Source organism: Marmota monax, unplaced genomic scaffold, assembly GCF_021218885.2.
Source record: "Marmota monax isolate L192 unplaced genomic scaffold, Marmota_monax_Labrador192_F-V1.1 WCK01_AAM20220418_F8-fsc00107, whole genome shotgun sequence".
In the NCBI taxonomy this organism is placed as follows: domain Eukaryota; kingdom Metazoa; phylum Chordata; class Mammalia; order Rodentia; family Sciuridae; genus Marmota; species Marmota monax.
In genome coordinates this window covers 1638267-1665629 of record NW_026693761.1, presented here as the reverse complement: position 1 = coordinate 1665629, position 27363 = coordinate 1638267, and the positions used below count along the sequence as shown (strand labels likewise).

At 37.4% G+C, this 27363-nt stretch overlaps 1 protein-coding gene across 2 annotated transcripts in view; it reads right to left on the bottom strand.

Moving 5' to 3' along the window:
- Positions 1-27363, bottom strand: part of Npsr1 (neuropeptide S receptor 1) — a 188123-nt gene that overhangs the window by 43779 nt on the left and 116981 nt on the right. The window contains exon 3 of one of the 2 annotated variants that reach the window (XM_046460636.2): positions 8174-8277. The exons of the other annotated variant lie outside the window; for it this stretch is intronic. Coding sequence (XP_046316592.1) covers positions 8174-8277 — 104 coding nt within the window. The remainder of the gene's footprint in view (positions 1-8173; positions 8278-27363) is intronic. 2 annotated transcript variants of the gene reach the window in all.

Sequence of the window (27363 nt, the reverse complement as noted above, 5' to 3'; positions counted from 1 at the left end):
CCAAAAGCTAATGTATAAGACAAGGCAAGAAGGTCTGGAGGAGAAATGAATGAGTTATAGCCTTAAACCAATCCCTGATAGGATTAACTGAATGGTAGGGGGCAGGTGGGTGTGGCTGGAGGAAGTGATTCATTGGGAGTGTGGCTATGCCTTATTTGTTTTGTATCTGGAGAGTGGAGACTTTCTGTTTCATGTGAGTTGCTTCCCTCGGCTGCACTCTTCTGCCATGATGTTCAGCCTTACTTTGAGCCCCAGAGAATGGCGGACCTTCTATGGACTAAGACCTCTGAAAACGTGAGCTCTTAGTCCTCCACAACTGTTCTGTTTGGGTCTTTTAGCCACAGCAGCGACAAAGCTGATTAAAACACTTTCTCTTTCTTTCATCTTATTACATTATTTTGAACTTTCTGTAAATGTTGAAATGGAGTGTGAGAAGGGAGAATTCTTGCACTGTTCTTGGTCTTAGCAAGAAAGCTTCTAGTTTCTCACCATTACGTACTATATTAGTGTTGTAGTTTAGATACTGGGTGTCCCCCAAAAGCTCATGTGTGAGATAATGTAAGAAAGTTTCGAGGTGAAATGATTGTATAATGAGAACCTTAATCTAATCAGTGTGTTAATCCCCTAAACAGAGAGCTTATATTAGGCAGATAGGATGTGGCTGGAGGAGGTGGGTCATTGGGGTGGTGGGTCACTGGCCTTTGGGGTATATATTTTGTTCCAGGTGAGGAACTCTCTCTCTCTCTCTCTATTTCCTGATGTGATGTCCTGATCCAATTTTCTCCATCATACCCTTCTACCATGGTGATCTGCCTTACCTTGGGCTCTGAGGAATGAAATCAGCTCTCTATGAACTGAGATCTCTGAAACTGGGAGCACCAAATAAAATTTTTCCCCTCTAAAATTGATATTGGTAGGTTGTTTGGTGGCAGCAATGAAAAAGCTAGACTAAAACAATTAGCTGTGGTTTTTTTTCTCTCTTTTCATAAATATTACTTATCAAGTTGAGGCAGTTCCTCTCTATTCTTAGTTTAGTAAGTTTTTTTTTTTTAATTGTAAATGTATACTGGCTTTTGTTAAATGCCTAAATGCTTTTCCTAATCTATTAATATAATCTGTGATTTTTATTTATGTTAACTGAATTATTTTTATTTACGTTATGAATTATGTAAACTGAGTTTTCAATGTTGAACCTGACTTGAACGCTTGGAGATAAACCGAGTTGGTTGAGGCATATAATTATTTTGGATTTGATTTGCTAATATTTGTTGAGTATTTTTTGCATCTATGTTTATTAGAGATATTGGTCTGTAATTTTCTTTTTTGCAATATCTTTGTCTGGTTTGAGTATTGGCATAAAACTTGCCTCATAGAATAATTTAGGAGGTATTGCCTCTGCTTCTATCTTCTGGAAAGGTTGACAATTGATACAATTTCTTAGCTAAATGTTTAATAGAATATAACAGTGAACCTTTCAGAACATGGTGCCTTCTGTTTGGAAGTCGATTAATTATTTATTCAATAATTAATTTCTTTTTACAAATATAACCTGTTAATATTGCCCATTACTTCTTGTGTGAGTTTTGGTAGATTTAATCTCAAGAAATTGGTTTCTGTTATCTAGGTTATCAAATTTGTGGACATAAAGTTGTTGCTTATAATACTCCTTTATTAACCTTTTAATATTATGAGGTTTGTTTTGATGTCTAGTTTACTTTTTTCCAAATTAAAATCTATGTATAGTTATCTCTTATTACCTACAGGGGATTGGTTCCAGAACCCTTCCACTGATATTAAAATCCATGGATGCTCCTTATATTAAACTTTCCTTATATTAAATGGTCTAGTATTTGCAATATAATCTACACTGATCCTCTCACAGTTTTAGTGATTTCTAAATTATTAATAATACTTCACACAATGTAAAAGCTATGGAAGATTTATTATACTGCATTGTTTAAGGGAATGATGACAAGAAAAATATGTATCTATTCAGGTGGACATTTTTAAACAAATTGTTTTTATCCATGATTGGTTGAATCTGTGTATGTGAAAACCTTAGGTGAAAGGACCAACTGGGTATATGCATTTAGTTATTTACAGATCTATGCATTTATGTATTTCAGCAGATTTATTGAAGTATAATTATTCTTTTAAAAACTACATGTTTAATTTAGTTTGAGGCATTTGGACACATACTAGAAATTATTCATATTCCATAACTGAAACCTTATACATTTGAGCAACAATTTCTCTGCTGTCGAGCTGGAAATCCTCTGGCAATATTGTCCTATTCTTTACTTCTATGAATTTGGCTATTTAGGTCTTAATATCAGTGAAATCATGAATTATTTATCATTCTTTAACTGGCTTATTTCATTTAGCACAATGTTGTCCAAATAGTAGGGTGTCCTTTTTATTTAAGCTGAAAAATATTTATTTCTATGTATATGCCATAGTTACTTTATCCTTTTATCAGTGATATTTGGGTTTGTTGGGAATAATGCTACAAACATCTTGAGGTGCAGCTATCTCTTCAGCAGTACTGATACTAATTCTTTTAGATCTACACTCAGAAGTAAGATTGGTCCAATTCTATTCAAGGAACCTCCATACTGTTTTCCAAAGTGGCTACTTTATGTTTCCACCAATAGTGTTACAAACATTTTCTTTTCCTTCACTTCTTTTCCTCCTTGCTAAGACCTGTTACTTTTTGTCTTGTTTATAATACCCATCCTGACAGGTGTGGGGTGATATCTCGTTGTGGTTTTTATTTATTTTATCCTGATGATTGGTGATGTTGATCATCTTTTCATATACCTGTTAGCCATTTGTATGTCTTCTTTGGAGATGTGTTTATTCAAATCTTTTGCTCATTTTTAATTGTTTTTTTTTCCAATTTTGAGTTGTAGAAGTTTCTATTTGGACTATTAGCTCTTTGCATTACACATAGTTTACAGATGTTTTCTGTTGCTTAGTTTGCCTTTTCACTTTGTCCTTTGCTGGATTTGATGCACAGAATCTTTTTTGTTTCACACTGTCTTGCTTATCTACTTTGGTTTTATTGCCTGAGTGTTTGATATCACATCCAAGAAATCATTGCCACAGTTTTATTCTCTGTTTCCACGTGTTTGATTTTTTTTTCTTTTTTAGATTCTGCAAATAAGGGAGATCATGCATTATTTGTCTTGCTATGTCTGGCTTATTTCCCTTAACCTAATAACCTTCAGTTCACCCATATTGTGGCAGATAATAGGATCTCCCTCTTTTTAAAGACTGAATAGTATTTCATTGTGTGTGTATGTATGAATATATATATATATATATACATATATATATATATATATAAAATTTTTAAAATCTTTTCATTGATCAATAGGCACTTATTAATTCTACATCCTAGGCATTTTGAAAAATGTTGAAATGAACATGAGAGTCTGGGCATCTCTTTGACATCCTAATTTCATATCCTTTGAATATATACCCAGAAGTGGGATTGCTGGAACATATGACAGTTCTAATTTTAATTTTCAAATTATTCTCTATACTGCTTTTCATAGCAGCTTCACAATTTTACATTCCCACCAACAATGTACAAGGGTTCCTTTTCTCCACATCCTTGCCAACATTTGTTATTATTTTTTTTCTTTTTGGCAATAGCCATCCTAACAGGCATGAGGTAATATCTCATTATGGTTCTAATTTGTATTTCTAAGATTATCAATGATATTTCTTATTCCCATTGTCCATTTGTATGTCTTCTTTGGAGAAATGGGTACTCAAGTCATTTGCCCATTACTTCATTAGTTTCCCCCACCATTGTATTAGTTAGCTTTTAATGGCTGTAATAAAAGTCTTGGCATAGAATAACTTTATAAGAAAGAAGGTTTATTTAGTTCATACTTTTTGGAGATTCAAAATCAGACAGCATGGTACAGATGGAAGATAGTGGAACATTTATGGAGGATTCTCATTCAAAAGCTGGGTGTGGCCAGGCTTGTTCCCATTATGATAATCCTTTCATGAGAACTAGGGACTTACAAGAGGTCTACCTTCCATGAACACACTTGTAAGAACTCAAGTATCTCCTGCTAGGCCCACCGCTTGAAATTTCTACCATTTCCAATACTGCCACGCTAAGATACATCCACATAACCCTTGAAAGATACAATTAAACCATATCCATACCATAGCTCATAATATTGAGTTGCTTGAGGTAATAGAACCTTTATCAGATATATAGTTTGTAAATATATTCTCCAAATCTATAGGTTGTTTATTCATTCTGTTGATTGTTTCCTTTGCTGTTCAAAGATTTTTAGATTGATGTAATCCTGTGTGTCTGCTTTTGCTTTTTTTACTTGTACTTTTAGGGCTATATTCAAACAATCCATAACAGACAAATGTTGTGGAGATTTTCTATTATGTTTTCTTCTAGAGGTTTTATAATTCTAGGTTTTATGTTTAATTCCTCAATCCATTTTGAGTTGATTTTCATTCATGGTGTGCGGTAAGAGCCTAACTTCATTTTTCGCATGTGAACATCCAGTTTTCCTAGGACCATTCATTGAAGAAAATATCCTTTTATGTTCTGGGTGTCTTTGCCAAAAGTGAATTAATCATACATATATGTATTTATTTTGGGGATCTCTAAACTGATCCTTTGTTCTATATGTTGTTTTTATGCAAATGTCATGCTGTTTTGATTATAACTATTAATTATATTTTGAAAGGCAGTTTGATGTTCTCCGCTTTTTATGTCTTGCTCAAGATTCATTTAACTATTTGGAGCTTTTGTGGTTCCCTATATATTTTTTCCACATCTGTGAAAAATATTGTTAGAATTTTGATTGGGGGTGCATTGAATCTGCAGACCCCTTTGAGTAGTATACACCATTTTACCAATATAAATTCTTCTAATACAAGAACATGATATCCTTCCATTCATTTTTTTTCTCCTACTTCCTTAATCAGTGTTCTATAAATTAAAGTGTACAGTTATTTTACCACTTTAGTTAAATTTATTCCTCAGCATTTTACTATGTATTTGCAGCAATTATAAGTGGGATTATTTTCTTGATTTCTTTTTTGGATAGTTTGCTATGTATAGTCAATAATCTACACTAGTATATACTAGTAGTATATGCTGCTGATCTTTGCAAATTGATTTTTGTATCTTTCAACTTTACTAAATTTGTTCATTAGTTTTATTTTAATTTAGTTTTTTGGTGGAGCCTTTAGAGTTTTCTACATATAATATTATATTATCTGCAAACAGGTGACTTTACTTCTTAATTTCTGATTTGGAAGCCTTTTCTTCCTTTCTGTTGCTTAATCACTAGGATTCTAGTACTATGCTGAATAGAAGTGGTAAGAATGGGCATCCTCATCTCTTCCTAATCATAGAAAGAAAGCATTTGAACTACTACTATTGAGTATGATGTTAGCCATCATCACTCATCATGTATGGCCTTTATTATGTTGAGGTATTTTCCTTCCATTGCTAATTTGTTGCACATTTTTTACATGAAATGATATTGAATTTTGTCAAATGCTTCAATGTCAACCACAAGTAGCAGCTTAGGGCCTTCTCTATTTCTTTGTGAGGACTGACATCATCACTGGCATATACTTGGTCTTTCAGAATCTAAGGAATATGTCAGAAATGTTCAAAGCCTCCCCATGGAAATCTCATTATCTAGCTTATGATTGTAAGATTTTCTTAATCTATTGTTTTCCTCAAGAGTTTCCCAATACTTCATGCATCTGTTATGCTAATTGATTGCCTGTATATATATATTTAATTCTCAGAGGGAAAAGGGCTTCACGATGTGCAAATTCTGAATAAAGTAAAATACAGACAGCCTTGTCAGTGGGGTCTACTAAGAATCTTCAGGAACATTACATATTGGCAAATTTTGGGGAATGAAGCTTTGAAAGAGCTCTAGCCCTGTTCTGCTCTCTCTGGTGGCAGCCAGAGTGTTTTCACTGGGAATGAGAACTGTTAATTTTCAAGGCTACAGCAGAGCTGGATACTGAGGGATGAGAATAATGCAAGCTAAAACACCACAAAGCTAATTTTTCCTTCTAAGATTCAGTCATTTTCATGAATAAATGCTCCCTTGGTTGTTGCAAGCTTTTGGTTAAATTCCAGAGTCCTTAAAAATTTGATTCTGACAGTTTTTGTCAGGTTTCTTGTTGCCTTTATGAGGAGATAATTATTAAGAATTTCTTTGCTACATTTTGTGATGCCTCCAAGCCATATTTTCTATTAAATATATAATTTCAATGTTCATTGTAAATATAGTTAGAAGAGACATGTATATTTCTGAGTAAAGAGGACATTTTTAAGTTGTCAATAAGGAAAAAAAAAATGGTATCTGATATGCATTTCAAAAATGCAGGTGTGATTGCCAGCCTCTAACATGTCCCTAGTAATTCTTGCTTCCTGGTTTTAGTCTCTCTTGTGAGTTTGTTCTCCCCATACTGAATCAAAGTTGATTTGTATAACCAAGAGAATGGTGTGGAGGTGATGGTTTTGTGACTTTGGAGACTAGTTCATAAAACACATGGCCACTTCCACCTTGATCTAGGAAAAACCTGTTGCTGTGTGGTGAGGACTCTTAAGACTTCTGGATTGGTCTGCGTGGAGAGGTGAGTGTTCTACCTAGAGCAAGCACTAACTTGCTTGCTGTGTGAGTGACCACCTTGCAAATGAAGTGTCCAGCCCCAGTCAAGCCTTCTAATGACTGTAGGTTCATGAAACATCTGGCTGAACTTTATGATAAAACTTCATCCATACCTACCCAATCACTCTTTTCCTGCATTTTGAAACCGCGAGATAATAAGTGTTTATTGTTTTAATCCACTAAGTTTTGCCATAATTTGTATCTCAGCAGTTGATTACTAATACAGTAAGCAGTTGAAACACATTTATCTACAAGGAGGTACAAATCCTCAAGAAGAAATTGAATGTTTTTTTAAAATTACTCAAGAAAGCACTGTTCTCATATAGTGGTAGGGGCTTTTACAATTACTGTATTTTCAAGGTTATATACAGAGCAAACAAGAAGATGAAAATTGGAAATATTTTCTATTCATTTTCTAAACAATAAAAAGCTCTATAATTAAATTTATTTCATAAAAATGATGAAACAAATAAAAATAATAATTTTTTAATGAATACAGATACAAAAATCCTAAATAATCCTGCCAAAACGTGGCATCTAGTAGGGAGTTCCAGAAATGCACTATACAGCTACACAGCTGCAATAATTTAGACCTGAAGTACTGGGATCAGAGTAGAAATGAATTGTTAGAAAATAATTTCAAGATATCAGAAACAGGCCACATCAATGTTAACACTAGTTATTAAATGGTCCATTCTTTCCATATGCTATTGAATTGTCTTTATCTATATTATATACATACATGTTGTATTAATAATGCAAATATGCTACATAAAATATTTTAAATTAATTATATAGTATAATACATGTCACTTACATTGAAGCATATTTATAGGCAGAGTATAGATATCTTTAATGTAAAAATGAATCTTAGCAAAAATCAGAGAATATTAAGTATCCTAGTTACAAAATAATTGAAAAGGGATGATAATCAGTTTAGAAAAGAAATTCAAGTAGAAAATTAGAATAAGAAATGTCAACAATAAAATATAATTTTATAAAATTTAAATTAAAAAAAGAAAATAAATGTCAATATATATTTTTAAAAATGCATTTTGCTGGCAATTATATAAGAAGTTAGTGCTTATCTTCTAACAAACTGTCAAAATTTTTCTAAAGAAGCAGTAACCAGTATTGGGTTGGATTGAAGGCAAAACATAGATATAATTAACAAATTTTCTGGAGATTATTTAGCTATAATATGTCACAATTTTTAATACTGACCCATAACTTTTACTTAATGCTTGATATATCGAATACTTTTTATTCTTGGAATTGCTTATTTGTGTTTTCTTTAAGTATGATTTTTTTAACAAAAGAAATACATTAAAAAACTCTTGTAAATTTTGCTTGTTCTTTCTCCTAGGAGGAAGTGAGTAGTTTGTTGCATAGAAGTGCAAAATTTATGTTGTTTTCCTTAGGAAAAACCCACATATTAACTTTGGTGTTAGTTTGTCCCATCACATCTGGAAGGTGCTACATACCTGCAAATAGCGGACCACTCGGCAGACCAGGTCAGGTGCAAGGAAGTCTCCAGTGAATCGCCAAATAATATCCGTCAAGATGTTGATCAGTCCCGTGAAAGAGTCTAACCAAACCAAACCAAACCAAAACAAAACAAAACAGTGCTTAATTGCAGTCTTTCTCATATTCATGGCTATACTGCCGTAGAAATGAATTCCTGGGGAGATCTTCTTTTTCTCTTGGTTTATCAGATGGCAACTGACAAAAATTACGGCCAACAGGAGGCCCTTGACTTTTCTTATTTGAGTTTGTTACAACTCAGATGGAACCACCTAGGAAGGATTTCAGCAATGACTGAAGAGGAATCAAACTAATCATAGAGTTGATCTTTTAAATCACAGAGGAAGAGTTTTAGGGGATCTAGTCCTATTTCAAACAAACACCGTGTGAGAATCAGAAGAAGGCAAAACTGAGAAAAGCTAAATGTTTACCATTTGGAACCATACCACCGCCCCCCTTACACTCTTTATTTTACAACTTAGTCTTCTTATCTCCCTAACTTCAGGTTCCTTTGCTTTATCCTCCTTTTGACATCTGTGCTTGGAAAAAATGAAGTGCATGATCTATCAATTTAATTAAATTGGTTGGTTACACTATAAGGGAACTGAGGCAGAGGTCAAGGACTTTGTTCTTCCGTGGGCAGCTTGCCTGTACTCAATCCTATAGTTACAGATTATACAAGTTGTACAGATGTCTACAAAAGAAATGGCAAACTATGATGGTGGTCTAAAAATTCCCTCTTTTCCTTCCATGACAGATACCACTAACTGGCTATGTGACCCAGAATCTTTTATAAACCAGTGCTTCAAAGGTTATCTGCTGATTGATTGATGGTTAGAATTGGAACATAAGACTGGAGAAGCAAGAATTCAATGACTTTTTCAGGCATAGAATGGAACAGAGGCAGGGCAAGTTTATTTCTAGGGTAGCTTTTAGAAGCCTGGAGAAAGTGATGGTCCTTCTTAAACAAAATGGAAATTCTGAAGTTGCTCCCACAGATAGTAAAGACTAAATGGTTAAAAGAAATGGGCATAGATATACTTTATGAAGCCAGAAGACCCCCAAAGAAATCTTTTTCATAAGAGGGTTTGAGAACCCGCACATATCATTCATTAAGACTACCAAAAGTGGTGAAAGGGACCCCAGCTTTACTAAACAGCTCAGTGGTGCTTCCATCACAGGCCAGCATAGGTAGTAGGAGAAGTGGTTACAGATACAGGTCTTGCAACACTGTGGCATGAACTGTATGATTCCCCTAGTCCTTCCCAGAGGGCCTTATGTGCATTTGTTTGCATGACTATAAACTGGGGAAAGAGGAAGACACAGACACTTTGAAGACTGTTAGGCACAGTATCTGGGTAGACACGAAACCCAGAGATCTGAGTGTTATTATGGCCTCATTGTTAGAGCAGAATCTTATGGGCCAGGTAATAAATAAAATCCTGGCTACAATAGGATGGTCCACGAGGTCTGCAGTCATTCTCCTTAGTTATTCCTCCAGTCCTTGAATGATTAATTGGAATAGATGTACTTGGCAGTTCAAGTAACCCCATTTTGGTTCCCCCATCAGGAAGGTCAAAGTGAAGTCCTCAATTCACCAGTTTGGTCCTTGCAGAAAACTAGGTGGATCCTGGAGAATAACTATAGACAGACCCAAACTCAAACAAATAACAGTCCTGATTGTGCCTGTAGTAATAGATGTGGTACCTTTACTAGAATAGTTGAGTATGGTCTCAGGTACACGGCACAAGGGAATTGATTTAGCAAGAGTGTTCTTTTCTAATCTGATCAGAAAAGAGGCTCAGAAAGAGTTTTCATTCATGTGGAACAGATAGTGCTATTCATTTACTATTTTGCCCAAGGCTATGTTAACTCTCCTAAGATCTGTCATAATAGGGTCTGAAGAAACCTGGACCATCTGAAAATTCTGCAGAATATCACTTTGATCCCTTTATATTGATGACATAACTGTGAAGGACAAGAAAGAGATGTCTAGTATATTAGAGGCTTTGATAAGAAATATACCCTCAGGAAGTTGGGAGATAAACTGAAAATTCAGGAACATGTCCTATCAGTAAAGTTTTGAGTGACTCAGTAGTGAGGGGCTGTGAGAATATCCACTCTCTTATTCCCACATAATAAATAAATTACTGTGTCTTACATTTCCTACCTTAAATAAGGAAGTAAGATTTCAATAAGGGTTCCTTAATTTTTGGAGACAACACATTGCACATCTAGGAATGTTACTTTGATTAATTTACTGGATGGCATGAAAGTCTGACAGCTTGGAGGGGTCTGAAGCAGGAAAGGGCTTCATAGCTTGTGTGCACAGCAGTATAATAACTGTCCTACTTGAGATAGATAATATGGCAGAATCTATAGTGTTGGAGATGTCAGTGGGGAAAGGTGTAGTTTGGAGTTGATGGACACCTGAGTGGGAGAATCAAAATGCATGTCCTAGATCTCTGGACAAGGCCAAGTCGACTGTAGACTAAAATTAATGTCTTTTTAAAAAATGTTCCTGAAATATTTCTGAGCTTTGATAGAGATAGAATTATTGATATCAGGGCACCAACAATATTTGGAACTGATCATATGAGCTAGATTTTGTTAGATATACTAATTTGTCAGGTCAGACAGAGCCAATAGCCATCCATCAGAATATGTGTATTTTAGTCAGCTTTTTCGTCACTGTGACCAAAAGACCTGACAAGAATAATTTTAGAGGAGGAAAGTTTGTTTGGAGCTCATGGTTTCACAGATGGCTAACTCTTGCTCAGGAACCAAGATAAGGTGGTGGGATGTGGTGGAAGAAAGCTGCTCAGGACATGGCATCAAGAACAGAGAGTGATTTTTACCCTACAAGAACAAAACATAAGCCCCAAAGGTACATTCCCATAACCTCCCTCCTCCACCCACACTATACCTGCCTATGATTACCACCCAGTTAATCCCTCAGATGGATTAATGCACACATTAGGTTAAGATCATTATAACCCAATAATTTTACCTTTGAACATTCTTGTATTACTTCATACATGATGACCTTTTGGAGAACACCTCATATCTAAACCATAAAAATGGGAATAGTACATCATATATGAAGTCTACACTAAACCAGATTGCCATGAGTAGGCAATGAACAAGTAGCTCAGATGCCCATATCATCCACCAGGGTTTCACAGTGGCACTGCTTCACTCATATTTATGGTGTTTAAGCTGAAGACAAAGGTTCGTCACTATTCTGTTGCAAAAAAAAAAAAAAAAAAAATAGAGGTACTGCATTACAGCTGCATTCAGGGTAGCCTTGAGGGACAACAAAGAAGGGAGAGCTTCCCAATGGCTGAAGCTGCAAGCAGTGCATGGGAAAAAATGACTTGACCAAGTTGATATTATCTAGGCTTTTTCAATGGTCACTCCAATGTTGCCACAATGTGCACCTGAATAGAGTGGCCATGGTGCAGAGAGGAATACTATTCATTTGTCAGTATGGTGGTCCACCTTTTCTCATGACTAATCTGGCTACTGATATCTTTGAATCTGACTTGCCAACAATAGAGGTCCACATCAAGCCCCCAATAAGGGACAGCTTCATCAGGAGACCAACTGGTTTCTTTGTACCAAGTTGACATTCGGCTACTTCTGTTCTGCAAAGGCCTTTCATCCATCCTTCTACTGATACACTTATTCAAGATATGAACTTGGCTTTTTTGTCTTCTGGTCTATAATCAACACTATTTGCTACTGTCTGGGGACTTTTCTGATTTCTTAACTGGAATGGAAATTCACAAACAACATAATATCTGATCAGAGGACCCACTTCATAGTGAAGGAAGTATAGGATTAGGCTCATGACCAAAAAACCCATGTACTGTATCATCTAGAATAATCTGTCCTCTGATAGCTCTGGAATGGACTACTGAACGAACATATGAGGTGCCAGCTTAACGATAATGCTCTGGAAGGTTAGGGTATACACAGGTCTGAGAACCAGAGGATAGAGGAAGGAATGGACTCAACATTAACATCACTCCCAATGACCCATGGGGGCATCATGCTTTCTTATGTATATCTCTGTGCTCTGTAGGTTGGAGTTCTTGGTCTTTAAAGTTGGTCTACTCCTGCAAGGAGAGATAGTGAGGGTCTCAGAACTAAAGGCAATGACTGCCACCAGGGCACTTTTTTCTTTTCTTTTATTTGGTACCAGCGATTGAACTCAGGGGTATTTAACCACTGAGCCACATCCTCAGCCCTATTTTGTATTTTATTTAGAGACAGGGTCTCACTGAGTTGCTTAGCACCTCACTTTTGCTGAGGCTGGTTTGAACTTGTGATCCTCCTGCCTCAGCCTCTTGAGCTGCTAGGATTTCAGGCATGCAATCAGGGCACTTTAGATTCATTGTGTTCAGGAACTAGCAGGTAAAGGGAGGAGTCACTATTGTGACAAAAGTAATTGGCTGAACAATTAGCAAACAGAAGTCAATGGAGATTTTTATACAATGAAAGAAGGGAGAATTATGGGTAGAATACAGGGTATGTACTTGTGACTGTCGAGTTATGATTGACTGCAGTAGGCCACCAGTGGAAGCCTGTGCAGATGATTTATACTCTAGGGTGCCCTGTCCTTGCTGCAGTGGCAGATGAATGGGGACTGAAATTAGGTCTTTTTATTGTCATAAAGACATGCACACTGGATTCAGGTGCCTATCCTGTCCTCAACTAAACAGAATGGATTGTACCCTCTACTAAGTTGTTCAGCTCAAAATTCCAATCATGTCTCTATTGAGCAACACTGCTAAGCTCTGTGGGATAGGACTTGTGATTTCTGTGCAATTGTACTCAGAGGATTGGGAAAAACCCTACTCAGAAATACAGAATGCATCTGACTGGATTGAAGCTTTCAGAAAATTGAACAGCTGAACAAAAGAAAGTGCATCTTTGGGTGTGAAGGTAAGATAACCATAATTCCATTTTCAACGGTTTATTTTTATTTCCATGTTTCTGCTAAAGAGAAATGACAAAAACTGAAAATTATACTGTCACTTGGTTAATTACTTTTGTGACTATTAGAAAATGAGTTTTATGAATGTCATTACAGATGGGAACCCAGCATCCTGAGCAGTGTAGGGCACATACTGGTTATTCAAAAACACATTGAATGAATTGTCACTGCAGTTGGAAAGCCCCCACTTCTTAAAAACAAAACAAAATAAAACAAAGCATAACCAACTTTTATTTTGAATAATGACTCACAAGAAGTTACAAAGTAGTACAGAGAGTTTTCATGTCACTATCTCCTCAGTGAGGACATCTGATCTAACTATATTTAGACTTCATGATTTGAAACGTAATACTCTTAATTCAGGCTTTTGTATGATATTGAACCTGATTGTAAGGGATGTTATAAGCAATTGTTTTGTCCTTGTCAACATTCTAAATGTGTAGAAGCATTTATTTTTTAAAATTTCACAGAATCTATAATATAATTTCCCCATTTTATAGATCAGTAAACTAAGAGAGGTGAGAATATTTTCTTATGATTTTGTAGCCAATTAGAAGTGAAGCCAGGCTTTTAACCCAGATTCTTGGATGACCACCATCACATTGACTGTGCTTTTCCCTTTATTTTAAAATTCTAATTGTGTTTCTTTTAATCTCTACTGTACTGACATAAGTCCCGATTTCTCTTTTCACCCTTTCCCTACTCAGGATGCCCTTATTTATATTTCGGCCTCTTATGTTTACTCTACCCATAGAAGTTGCCTGTATTCTTCTAGAGAATTGGAGAGGTTCTTGCTTCTGGATCTTTGCTGCTAACACGACAAAGTTTGAAATTCTCAGGTTAAAGCGTTACAGCCTTCCATGACCTGGCCTTGCCTACTTCTAAGGTCCGAATGTGTCCCAGGATCAATGTGTTAGAAACTTAAATCCTAATGCTGCAGTACTGGGTTTGTTCTCTTGGGCCCTTGCCTTTCCACCTGCCATGTGAGACTCCAGGCAGTTGTAAGGCATCATCTTGGAAGAAAAAAAAAATGGCTTTGCCAGACACCAAACCTGTTGGAGCCTTGGCCTTGGAGTTCCCAGCCTTTAGAAATGTATGCTAATGAATCTCTGTTTGTAAATTACCCGGGCTTTGGTATTCTGTTAGCAGCACAAACCAGATGACTACCTCTTGTCAAGTCCTTAGCTGGCATTTTAATATCGAACACCATATTGATCACACATCTGTGCTTCCAGATTTGCATGCCTTCTGCTTGTGATGACCTCCCTCCATTTATTAGCTTGTTGAATTCTTATTTATCTTTCAATACCTAGCTCTGTTTCTTTCTTTAGGAGCTTTCCTTGACTATTCACATGGTATGATCCCTCATAAAAGGGTATGCGGTCCTCCCAGTCTTTATATCTATACTCTGTCTCTGCCCTTTTTTTGTTTCTCTACAGGTAATAACAATAAGAAACCTTGGCAAATACATAGGAACTATGACAAAAATATGAGAAGCTTGGAGAAGAAAACTCCCATGGATGTTCTGGGTTGTAAAGAAAAGTTCTTACCGATCAGACTTGGGCAGGGCCCTGAGAGCTCTGGGTTGTGATGGATCTGGTAGGAATGTCATGAAGATTTTCCTGGAAGGAAGGAACTGGACGAATGAATGAAATGGACATTGGAGTGAGTTGGATATTTTCTTTTTGTTTAGTTATTTCTTAATTTTAAAATTATGAGAAAATTAACTGATGTTTCTCTAGATCTAAGTGGCTTTATGAACAATTACAGAATATTTTGGTAAAATCTATTTTTCCCCTGGAGCTTAATCTTAAATAAGCTTATTTCTGGGAGTAGACTATCCATGGTACTATGTCGCAGCATTTGTTAGTTGCTATTAAGCAAATGATGCTAGATATGATCAGTAAAAAGCTAATTAGTTACCTATGTAATTGAGTACATTGCAAATAAGCTGCTCCTAAATGATAATTAACAGGACCTTGGGAACAAAGGGTACACTTTAAAGCCTTAATTACTTTCATGCATTACTCCTGGTTTTTAAATTTCACTCTGCAAAAGATTCTAGGAAACTATAATACTCAGAAAAGCCAAAGCAGACTCCCAGCAGACTTTAATGCTTCTTTTGAGAGTGCTGGATAAACACGAATGTAGGTTCCTGCTAGGAGCACAATTATGGGTACGGTGGGGAGCAGTCACGAATGAGGCACAGCTGAGCTGAATGCTTAGGGCTCAGAAAGGATTGGCCAGGTGCAAAGGAGTTAAAGGACATCAGTTCTAGGCACAGATAAGACCATGAACAAAGTTATGAAGGTCAGAAAAGTGAGATGAGAAACGACCTGGCTGTTTGTACAAAATGATAGCAGTTTGGCATTGAGAAGGCCTAAAATAGGAGCTAGGAATTGACAAGAAATGGAACCAAAGAGACAAGAGTCCAGATGTTTTAGGCTCTCACATGACAATAAAAGGGTCTTTCAGGTTTCCTCTTTATACTGTGAGAAATACTGAACATTACCATAGTTAGTGGCGCATGTCTGGTTTGAAATCCCAGTGGCTTGAGAAGCTGAGGCAGGAGGATTGCAAGTTCAAAGCCAGCCTCACAATTTAGTGAGGCTCTAAGCAACTTAGAGAGACCCTGTCTCAAAATAAAAAAATAAAAGGACTTAGAATGTGGTTCAGTAGTGAAGTGCCCCTGGGTTCAATCCCCAGCACCAAAAGAAAAAAAAAAAAAAGGAAAACATACTGAACACTTACATCTTCAAACATATGTTTTAGGTTTCTCTAGTTATTATGAGAAGAATAAATTTGGTAGGTCCAACACTGGAATTACCATTTAGACTAGTTAGGGGACTGTGAAGAAGTTTGAGAAAGGAATAATCAGTATCCTCTCTTTTCATAAGCCCTCCCTTTTTTCTCTATTGCTTCCATATACGGGAGAAAAACATTTGACCCTTAACTTTCTGAGTTTGACTTATTTTTTAACATAATGCTCTCAAGTTCCATCCATTTTCCTTCATATGAAATAGTTTCATTCTTTATGGCAGAAAAAAACTCCATTATAAATACCTACCTCCAGCTTCTTCATCCATTCATTGGGCTTCTTTAAATTGGAGTGAAAAATTGAGACACCAGCAAAGCAATCTGAGGCAGAATCTTCTTGCAGGGATTTTTATAATCATCCTTCATTTTGTATAGTTGCATCTCTGAGCTCAATTCTAGCTGAAGGACACGTTCTTTTTAAATATTTCTTTCTTTTTTTGTTTGTTTTAGCTGGACACAATATCCTTAGTTTACATTATGAAGGACAGGTTTTTAGTGACTCACTGGAAAAAAAAATATAAGTCTGTCCAAGGTATTTTTTTTTTTAATTTTCAGAGAAACAACTCTTTAATGTTAGTTAAATTGTATCATTCTAATAATAAGTATAACAGGCAGAAACTGGTTTGGGAGTAAACACCTCACATGGTGCAAGAAGTGGGAGGAGAGATGAACAGGCTCATAAGGGACTGTCCTTCTAGTCACAATATTCAGTTAGTTGGGGTTTTGCTGAGAGTCCTAGCCAGTCGGAATGACGCATGGCATTTTTGCCAGAACGAGTGGTTGAGAGGTGCCAGCAAGCCATTGAGATGATAATGGTTATGTTAAGCTGTGTATTCAATTGTATATTAGACCCTTGCTGTCCACCTTGGCCTGCTACTTTGGAGTTCTCCCAGGGATTCCCGGAGAGTTCCCATTGGTTGGGGAAGTGCGGGAGGAGGGATTTCCGGAGGAGGGATTTCTAGTTGGTGTGGTGTGTCCCGGGAGAAGGCCACGTGCCTGGCGTTTGTGGGAGTGTGGAAAATAAAGGAGTTCCTGTTTTGAACCTAAAGGCTGTGTGGCAGCTCAGTTATTTTGTGCCCAGCTAGACTGCGGCAGGGTTTTGCTGAAAGAATGGAGAGTGTTGATTACCTTGGTGAGGCAGTTGAGACAATGCAGCAGAGACAGAGTGTCCTTGGAATCACTTATTTTTTATGACTGTCCTCAGTTCTTCACTCTGCATCCCCCTTTTCTTTATGTTGCTTGGGAAGCTCTTTATGTACCTTTGTGTGAAGAATATCTCCTGTTTCCTCAACTGTGGAGAGCATGACTTGGACCATGGTCTTGGACTGCTTTGGAGTTATGCCTGCGCTTTGCCCTGGGAACTTTCTATGCAAAGGTGCAGGATGAGGTTGCCTAGGAGCTATGATAATGCCCTATCTAAGGAAGTTCTGTGCAAAGGTTCGGAGCAATAGCAGTCTTGACCTTGAGCTCAGACACCAGCTGCAGGGTAATAGAGAATTCTGAGCATATCAAGATAACTACAACATCTTGCAAGTGCCGTGACCTTCAACCTACCTGCTTTTCAGAAAATTTGCCATAAATAACCTTATGATAATAAAACCTATATAATAAACAAGCTGTGCGAGCTCTGTGTCTTTGTTCCTCCATCAGAGGTCAGTGTACCACCTGGTCCCAGCTTTCTTTTTGTAAATGTTTGTGTGTCTTTTAAAATTTTTTTTTTTTAGTTGTTGATTGACCTTTATTTATTTACTTATATGTGGGGCTGAGAATTGAACCCAGTGCTCACACATGCTAGGCAAGCACTCTACCAACTGAGCCACAATCCCAGCCCTTGTGTGTCTTTATAATCCCCCATTGTCCCTTGCTGGTCTTTAGGCTTCAGCCATGCAGATCATAGCACTCAAGGTTCAGAGTTACTTCCTTAATGCATCTTTTTGAACTACTGTGATTGGTTTGGGTATTCCCTCCTGTGTGCCTCTTCCCACCCTACCTTTCTATACCTATAACATGCTTAGGCATCAACTTCCCTTATTTCTCTATTATTTGACTATCCTATAAAAAAAGCAGAGATTTGTTTTTACTTAGCTCCACACCTCCAGTCCCTAGAATTGTGATATTACATGGTAACAGTTTGGTAGTTTTCCACTAACTGAATTAATATATTATTGCTGTTGTTTGATTGGCTGATTACAGCATAGGTGATTTCACAGAGCAGATGAAGCCATAGCAACCATTTGCTTCAGTGTAGGTTAAGACAATGATTATGGAATCCAGATGCCCAGAGGAGGAGCATGATTAGAAATTTTGATCCCCAAGCAGCTTTGTGACGAAGCTGCTAGTTGCAATCTCTTGATTGACAGTGGCTCTACCTTACTCATGTTTGCAGTCCTGGATTTTTTCATAGTGCTTGGCAAGATAAACAGCACTTGCTAGATAAAGGAGAAAACGTTGACTAACTAAACACATTGGTAAACTCCTTAAAAATGCAAAAGCCACTACGGTAGTGTTATAGGGGCAAAAGAGGCAAGGCACCGAAGATAGCAGGAAACAGTTTTATTTGGCTGCAGCCAGGTTCAGAGGGCACAGCTTTTGCTGTAATCAATCAATCCTCTGAACCCCGAATTCAGGTAGTTTCAGAGTTTTATATCCAGTATGTAAGGGGAGGAGCTCAGAAGTTCATAGTCTGCAGAAGTTCACATAAAATCAGCTTTTTCTTTCACTGTTCTGGGCAAGTTAACCCTTCAAAGACAACACCAGAGAAAGGGAGAGCTTCTTCTCTCTTTTCTTTCCTCCCCCTGCCAACTGTTACCATAGAGCCCAATTGTAACTTATCTTAAAAATGTAGACATCTCTGTGAAGCCCAGCTCATGGCCAGAAGCCTTGTTTGCACATTTCTACAAAGTACTTTACTGGATTAGTTTGTGAAAAACTACTAAGGGGGTGTCCAGCAACTGGAGTGCTGGTATCTTCTTGGCCAGTGGCCAAGTAAAACAGGGCGACCTGAAAATAGGAAGTTTATCCACGTTGAACTCTTTCGCAGAGACTCTTTTGCTGACAGTCCCAAAATCAGCCTGGGTGAAGATTTCTAGAGAAGCCCAGTTAAGACTTTTCTGTGGAGAAAGGGGGTGCCACTTTAGTAGAAGAGCAAGTTGAGTTGTCATTTCCTAATTTTCTGCTTGCTCTCTGTTGCAGTTTGGGCTTTCCCATGCACAGCAAAGATAGAAGTAAGGGACTCTTTAGCAAACTGAGTAACTTTTTCTTGACAGGTGAGTAGCATATACAAACCCAATTATTATTGATTTATTGAGATATTGGCATTTCTGTTAATGTAAAATCTTTTGAGCTATGGTGTTATGAATGAGGGGTGCTTTGCTTTTCCTGGAGGCATACTCCGGGTAATGATATTAATGTGTGTCTTCATAATAAACAGTGCTTCCAGATCAACTCAGCATCTTTAGTGTTGTTTTCAGAATGGGGGTTGATAATAACTGTCTACTTGTGCTTGCACAGGAACTACTTTTGATAATGCTACTGGTCCCCGTCCCTCTCATTTTTCTAACAGCCCAATGCTTGAGGACACTCTAAATGGAATGAGACTGCCCAACCTCATGTCAGGTATTTAACTGCCAATTAAAATTATTTCTCAAAAGAGTAAATTCTTGTGTCTCTGTTTTGGGCTTATTTTACACTATTATTAATATGATTCTGGCACTGTGCCCTTCACCAAGATTAAGTACCAGCTGAGTTTAATGGCCTAAACTGTCAACTCCCTGGCTCTTTATTAATCCCAGGGAAGTGGCCTGCACCTCAGTCATTACTGCTCAATTAGGTAAGAAATCTTTACATCCATTCTCATTAGAGAAGTCTCCTCACAGAAAGCTTTGTTCTTGAGGTTTTTAAATATCTTACCAAGTAACAAATGCCACCAGTGTCTCCCTCTCTCCCTAAGTCTCCCCACACTGAATAAAAATCTTGTGTTTAATGGAAAAAAAAATCTTCCTGAGAGTTTTCCTCTTTGCATCTGTTGTGTGCAAAGCTCAAGAACCTCATTAAGTGAGGCTGACTGGCCTGCCTGGGGTTGTTGGGCATTGCTAGATGCTGATGAATTCTTGTGGTTCTATGAGAAAAGTTCAGCAAGAGCAAATTTTCCCTTAACACAAGAGAAAATAAAACATTGACTCACCACTCTTACTCCTCTTTACCCACTTTAAGGGGAAATACCGTGAGGCACAGTCACATGTAATCATCATTCTGCAATTGACTGAGACAGTAAATATAAGAAGTGGACAACTTGTTTCCTCTTTTGAAGAGATTTTTGTTTTCCCCGTAAGAGAAATTCACATAAATTGTCTGGGATGCTTACAAACTCAAGTGAAGAAGAGTCCAGTTCTTCAAATGACATTTTCCCTTTGCAGTTTTTGCCAAAGGCGATCTGAGTTATAGCAGGTTGGGATGGAAGTAGCAGATGCTAATGAGAAATATTTGGCTTTCATGTCACCCTGCTTCTTCCAGGTACAAGTTTGTGCATAAGGAGGTGAGGAAGACATAGATATATGCTGCCCAGACTTTACTTCAAGAAAGAACTCTGTCCAATTTGAGGAGTGGGGTTTGCTGGCATCCTCCAGCTATTAGATTTCTTGGTGCTTGCCTCAGATTTCTACTCGAGATGATGCTATTCATAGTACAACCTCTGCCAATAACCAAGTGAACTGTGGGTACAAAGCACCAGTCATTTCCACCCAACAGGAGAACAATTTAATGACTTGGTGGAGACTGTTAGGTTGACATCATGCTCTGATATGTCTTCCTGCCAAATCCTACACCTTTCATTTTCTTTTCACAGGTGTTACTTGTTATGGTTTGGATGTGAGGTGTCCCCCAAAAGCTCACATGTGAGACAATGCAAGAAGGGTCAGAGGGGAAATTATTGGGTTGTGAGAGCCTTAAACTAATTAGTGAATCAATCCCTGATGGGATTAATTGAGTGGTAATTGGAGGTATGGCTTTGGGGTATATATTTGTATCTGGCAAGTGGAGACCTCTGTCTCTCTGCTTTATGATCACCTTGTGAGCTACTTGCTTCTGCCACACTCTTTCTCCATGATGTTCAGCCTTACCTGGAGCCCTCGGGAATCGAGTTTACTGTCTGTGGATTGAGTCCTCTGAACCGTGAGTCCCCAAATAAACTTTTCCTCCCATACAGTTGTTCTGGTCAGGTCCTTTAGTCACAGCAACAGAAAAGCTAACTAAAACATTACATATCCAAAAACCTTTGAATGCAGGATTCTATTTCAGCATCCACTTCAAAATGAACCCAACATGCATCACAGGATAAGGCAGGAAGGGGCCCATGATCATTTTAGGGCTGGTCTTTTGGGATGCTTTTGTTGCATAATATAGGAGCTTAACAAATAACTCTTCTTCTTCTTCAAAAATAAAGCCACTTAGAATGCTACCAGGATGTAGAAAGCAGTTTGTCACAATGACTGCTATGCTCAGCAACTATCTGCCATGAAGCCTGAACACCTGTGCTTGAATATCATGCTTTTGGCTCCTATGAAGGTTTGTAAGAATCACAAATTCACTCATTGTAGGAATATTACTAAGCACATTTTAATGCTGCATTAAAGTACTATATATAATAGTCCATATATAATTTTTTTTGATTAGGAACTTCATGCTGTGTATTTCCCTCAAAGCTACCACAAAATCATATCTGATTAATTTTGACCTCAGTTTGGGCTACTAAGAAGTACAGAATAAAATATGGCCCAGTTGCAGTAACTTTGCAGTACCTGAAAGTCCAAATGTGATTAGTTCTTTTTTCTCTATGGTTATAATTTTTTCTTCATGACCCTCCTGTCATACTTTGTATTTTTCTCTGTATTAAGTGTGTTTTTAATAAGCAGTGTATGCAGCATAGTATTGGAGCTTGACTGGGGTGTTTGAATGCTGGGGCATTACTGCAGGAGAATTATACAATCCTGAAGGTGTGACCAGCCTCACTGCATCCTTAGTTCTTTGTATAATTGGGATGATATGAGTACTTGAGGTATAGGGCTATTGCAAAGTTTAAATGAGATAATGCATGTAAAATGTTTAGTAAAATTCTTGGCATATAAACCTTGGGTACTTGTTATTTGTATTGATACAGTGAATAGGGATATTATTGCCAGATTACTACACAAACTGAGGATGGCAAGGTGTTTCTTATTTATTTATTTATTTATTTATTATTGTTGGTTGTTCAAAACATTACATAGTTCTTGACATATCATATTTCACACTTTGATTCAAGTGGGTTATAAACTCCCACTTTTACCCCGTATACAGATTGCAGAATCACATCAGTTACACATCCATTGATTTACATATTGCCATACTAGTGTCTGTTGTATTCTGCTGCCTTTCCTATCCTCTACTATCCCCCCTCCCCTCCCCTCCCCTCCCCTCTTCTCTCTCTACCCCCTCTACTGTCATTCATTTCTCCCCCTTGTATTATTTTTCCCTTTCCCCTCACTTCCTCTTGTATGTAATTTTGTATAACAATGAGGTTCTCCTTCCATTTCCATGCAATTTCCCTTCTCTCTCCCTTTCCCTCCCACCTCATGTCTCTGTTTAATGTTAATCTTTTCCTCCTGCTCTTCCTCCCTGCTCTGTTCTTAGTTGCTCTCATTATATCAAAGAAGACATTTGGCATTTGTTTTTTAGGGATTGGCTAGCTTCACTTAGCATAATCTGCTCTAATGCCATCCATTTCCCTGCAAATTCTATGATTTTGTCATTTTTTAATGCAGAGTAATACTCCATTGTGTATAAATGCCACATTTTTTTATCCATTCGTCTATTGAAGGGCATCTAGGGCAAGGTTTTTCTTACCATAAGTCCTGGGCTTTTAGCTAACTTGCAAAAGAGGTATTTTTTTTTTCTGAAAAACTTAATAAAAGGTAGAGGCTGTATTTAAACTAGACCTACAAATGTGGAAAAATAATAAATAAAACAAACTAAAAACTAGATTACAATAAAGACTGGGTTTTATTTATCACAGTCACTCTAATGTATTAGTTAATCTAATACATTTGGCATGCACTGAGAAAATAGTGGTGATTAACTTGAGTGGCAAGGGAAAAAAAATCAAACCACTCCTTGAGAGAATAGAACATTAGAAAGCCTAGATGGGATGAGTGGTTCAGGAATTGGGTTACTGTTTGTTAACAGGGATTCGATGTGTGGGTCAAATATTTGTTAAACTAGATTGTCTTATGCATCGTGGGCAATGTGGAATTCCTAACTATGCTTCCTAATTACCAGAAATGCCCCACTCCCCCATCTTTCCAACAACTTCAAATGCCCACTAAAGAGGACTGCCTCCAGTTAAGAACCACTAAAGTGCAGAAGGACATCTAGAGGTCAATTGAGAATATAACCTGGCATCCCTAGAATTGACTATCAGTCATGATTATACCTGTGGTCCTTTTGCTTAATCACGTGCCAGCCTACATGGCTCTAGGGTGATGGCTGATTCCATTGCTGAAGTTGGGAAAAGTACAAGATAATCTTGGAACATCGTGTTGTCCTGTAAAGTAAGAAAGTGCCCAAAGAATGGCAAAAAACATTTCAATAGGAACAAAGCTACATTGTAGGGCTCTTCCCGGCCAATTGGCAATCTGAGAATCAAAATAATGATAGTAACAAATTATAACCTATTGAATAGATAAGAATGCATTTTCCCATGTTGATGCATATATATAAATGAAGGATAAGGGAAAGCTGTTCCTTACACTGTATAGCCAACTCATAATTGTAGAAGGAATGACATAATTAGAAAAATCACACTTAGGAAACTTTATAGCATTGATTTGAATAAGAATCTGCACTGGATACTAAAAGCTGTGAATGAAAGTTTGAGAAATTACAGGATAATTATGCAGTTTTAGAATACTGTTCATTGGAAAGAGGAAAAAATAGCACCTTTACAGTGGAGAAATCTTACAATAGCATCATCTGTACTGAGACAAACTGAATATCCTGTGCCTGCTGATATTGTGTGCTCAGAGGAAGCTGGCTTCGCTTCTGGAGTGTATCTCCCCAAAGTACAGAGCCTGAATCTAAACAGGAGGAAACGTAATGGAAACCTCAACTGGGGGATAGTTCACAAAACAGCTAGCCCGCACCCTTTGAAAGCATTGATGTTATAAAACACAAAAACCAAGGAATGGTTCCAAATTAAAGAAGACTAGAGATATAAAAGAATTCTATCTGATGTGTGAGGGGTAAAAATTGGCTCTCAAAATGTAGGCTGTCTGTTCACCTTACAGATTGTTTATTTTGCTGAGAAGAAACTTTTTAGTTTGAATCCATCCCATTTATTGATTCTTGGTTTTAATTCTTGTGCTATAGGAGTCTTATTAAGGAAGTTGGGGCCTAATCCCACATGATGAAGATTAGGGCCTACTTTTTCTTCTATTAGACGTAGGGCCTCTGGTTTAATTCCTAGGTCCTTGATCTACTTTGAGTTGAGTTTTATGCGTGGTGAGAGATAGGGATTTAATTTCATTTTGTTGCATATGGATTTCCAGTTTTCCCAGCACCATTTGTTGAAGAGACTATCTTTTCTACAATGCATGTTTTTGGCACCTTTGTCTAATATAAGATAATTGTAGTTTTGTGGGTTAGTCTCTGTGTCCTTTATTCTGTATCATTGGTCTACCAGTCTGTTTTGGTGCCGATACCATGCTGATTTTGTTACTATTGTTCTGTAGTATAGTTTAAGGTCTGGTGCACTAATCTCTAGGGTATATAAAAAACTCAAAAAGCTAAGCACCAAATATCAAATAACCCAATCAATAAATGGGCCAAGGACCTGAACAGACACTTCTCAGAAGAGGATATACAATCAATCAACAGATATATGAAAAAATGTTCATCATCTCTAGCGATTAGAAAAATTCAAATCAAAACTAAGATATCATCTCACTCCATTCAGAATAGCAGCTATTATGGAGACAAACAACAATAAGTGTTGGTGAAGATGTGGGGGAAAAAATACACTCACAAACTGCTGGTGGGACTGCACATTGGTGCAGCCAATATGGAAAGCACTATGGAGATTCCTTGGAAATCTGGGAATGGAACCACCATTTGACCCAGCTATCCCTCTCCTTGGCCTACACCCAAAGGACTTAAAATCAGCATACTACAGGGACACAGCCACATCAATGTTTATAGCAGCACAAATCACAATAGCTAAACTGTGGAGCCAACCTAGATGCCCTTCAGTAGATGAATGGATTAAAAAAATGTGGCATATATACACAATGGAATTTTACTCAGCAATAGAAGAGAATAAAACCATGGCATTTGCAGGAAAATGGATGGAATTAGAGAAGATAATGCTAAGTGAAGTTAGCCAATCCCCAAAAACCAAATGCCGAATGTTTTCTCTGATATAAAGAGGCTGATTCATGGTGGGGTAGGGAGGGAGAGCATGGGAGGAATAGACGAACTCTAGATAAAGCAGCAGGGTGGGAGGGAAAGGGAAGGGGCAGGGAGTTAGCAAGGATGGTGGAATGTGATGGACATTATCCAAAGTACATGTATGAAGACATGAATTGGTGTCAACATACTTTATATAAAACCACAGATAAGAAAAATTGCACTGTATAGGTGTAATAAGAATTGTGTGGCATTCTACTATCATTTATTTTTTTAAAAAAATAATTAAAAAAGAGATATATAAGAACTAAATACAATGCATGAGTCAGGATTTTATTGTTCTATAAAGTATGTTCTTGGGGCACTGGTGAAATTTAAGGCAAGTTTTTAGATTTGTAGTTACATAGTAGAATATATTTGGATGGATGAATTAATGGTTGCTGGATGGATGTTTAGATAGAGGAACAGATAATGCGAATGTAAAAATTATTAATATTTGTGGAATGTGAGTACAGGATACATGGGAATACTTTGTACTATTCTTGATTTCCTAAGATTATATCAAAACAATAAAAAATGTCCTGGTTGTAAGAACATTCGATATGCTTACTCAATCCATAGGGGCAGAGCTGGCAGAATGCAATGGTGTGAAATCTGCACAGGACTGGAGACAACATGCTGAGAGAAAGGTGTTGCTATATTAGCAAGTGAGTTTGAGAATTGTTTGGTAAATTTAATCTCATCCAGAAGTATAGTTCTTCCTGGATAGCTACTGTGCAATGTATGTGTTAATGATTTGCTTGGGGAGAGATTTGACATGTGGGCTGTTATTTGTTCCCACATCATACTGCAAGCAACTTCATACTCTTTGGTGGGGATGTTGAGGATCCAGAAATACAGATAATATTAAAAGCAAATAAAGCCATCAATCACAGAAACTAACACAGGCTGTGCTTACCACATGCTGAGCATTGCTCTAGGCACCAGACTTAGGAGAATTCACGTAATGATTTACACAATGTTATGAGATAAACACTATTGTTATAACCCCATTTTATGGATGAAGAAACCAAGGCATAGACAGGCTAAATAACTCACTCAGCTCTCGGTACCAAAAGGACCTGAGATTCAAAACCGGTCTGGAGGGTTCTGGAGACCTGACTTTCTCTTCGTAACTCTACTGTTCTGCTTCTCAAGAGGCTCTGAGCAGTGAAACTTTTCTTTCCAGTTTGTTTTCATAAAGCAAACTGAGATGCCCAGGATGAGAGTTGTCTAGGAGAGTCTGAGCTGTTGCACCACATGTGAGGTGGATGTGAGTGAGTTGTCTGCATGGAGTGGGAAATGGAATCAAAGCTCAGAGGAGACATGGAAAGGAAATAAGCAGATGTGCAGAAAGACTAGCAGAACCAAATCTCAGGGCCAAATGAATGTTGAGGGACTTGGGCCACAGCTGGGTCGATAGTTAGCAGACAGAGAAAGCAATGTCCAGACTGGGTGCTTAAGACAAAAACTGGGAAATCATTCTGGGAACAAGAGAAATGGCAGGTTTCAGAGCTGGAAGTTATGTACAGGACACTCTAAATTGATTTCCTTGAAAAGGCTCATTTGTTCCAGTGTGTCTTATACGATCTCATCTTTCCAGGTAATATTCACCTTTCTCCAAAGATCACTCTTTGGTCTGATTCTTGTTGCTAAGGAAAGAAGAAACAAATATAGCTGACACCTGTGTGCCAGGCTTTGTGTTAGGCATAATGTATCTTATTTAAGGCAGTGCTTTGAATGAGCATGTCTGAACCAAACTGCCTACTGTGCACATAAATAGAAGTAGTGGCCATTTGGAGTGTGCATTCAATTTGCAGTTCAGTGAAGTTGGAGTGTAAATTGAAGTTTGATGTT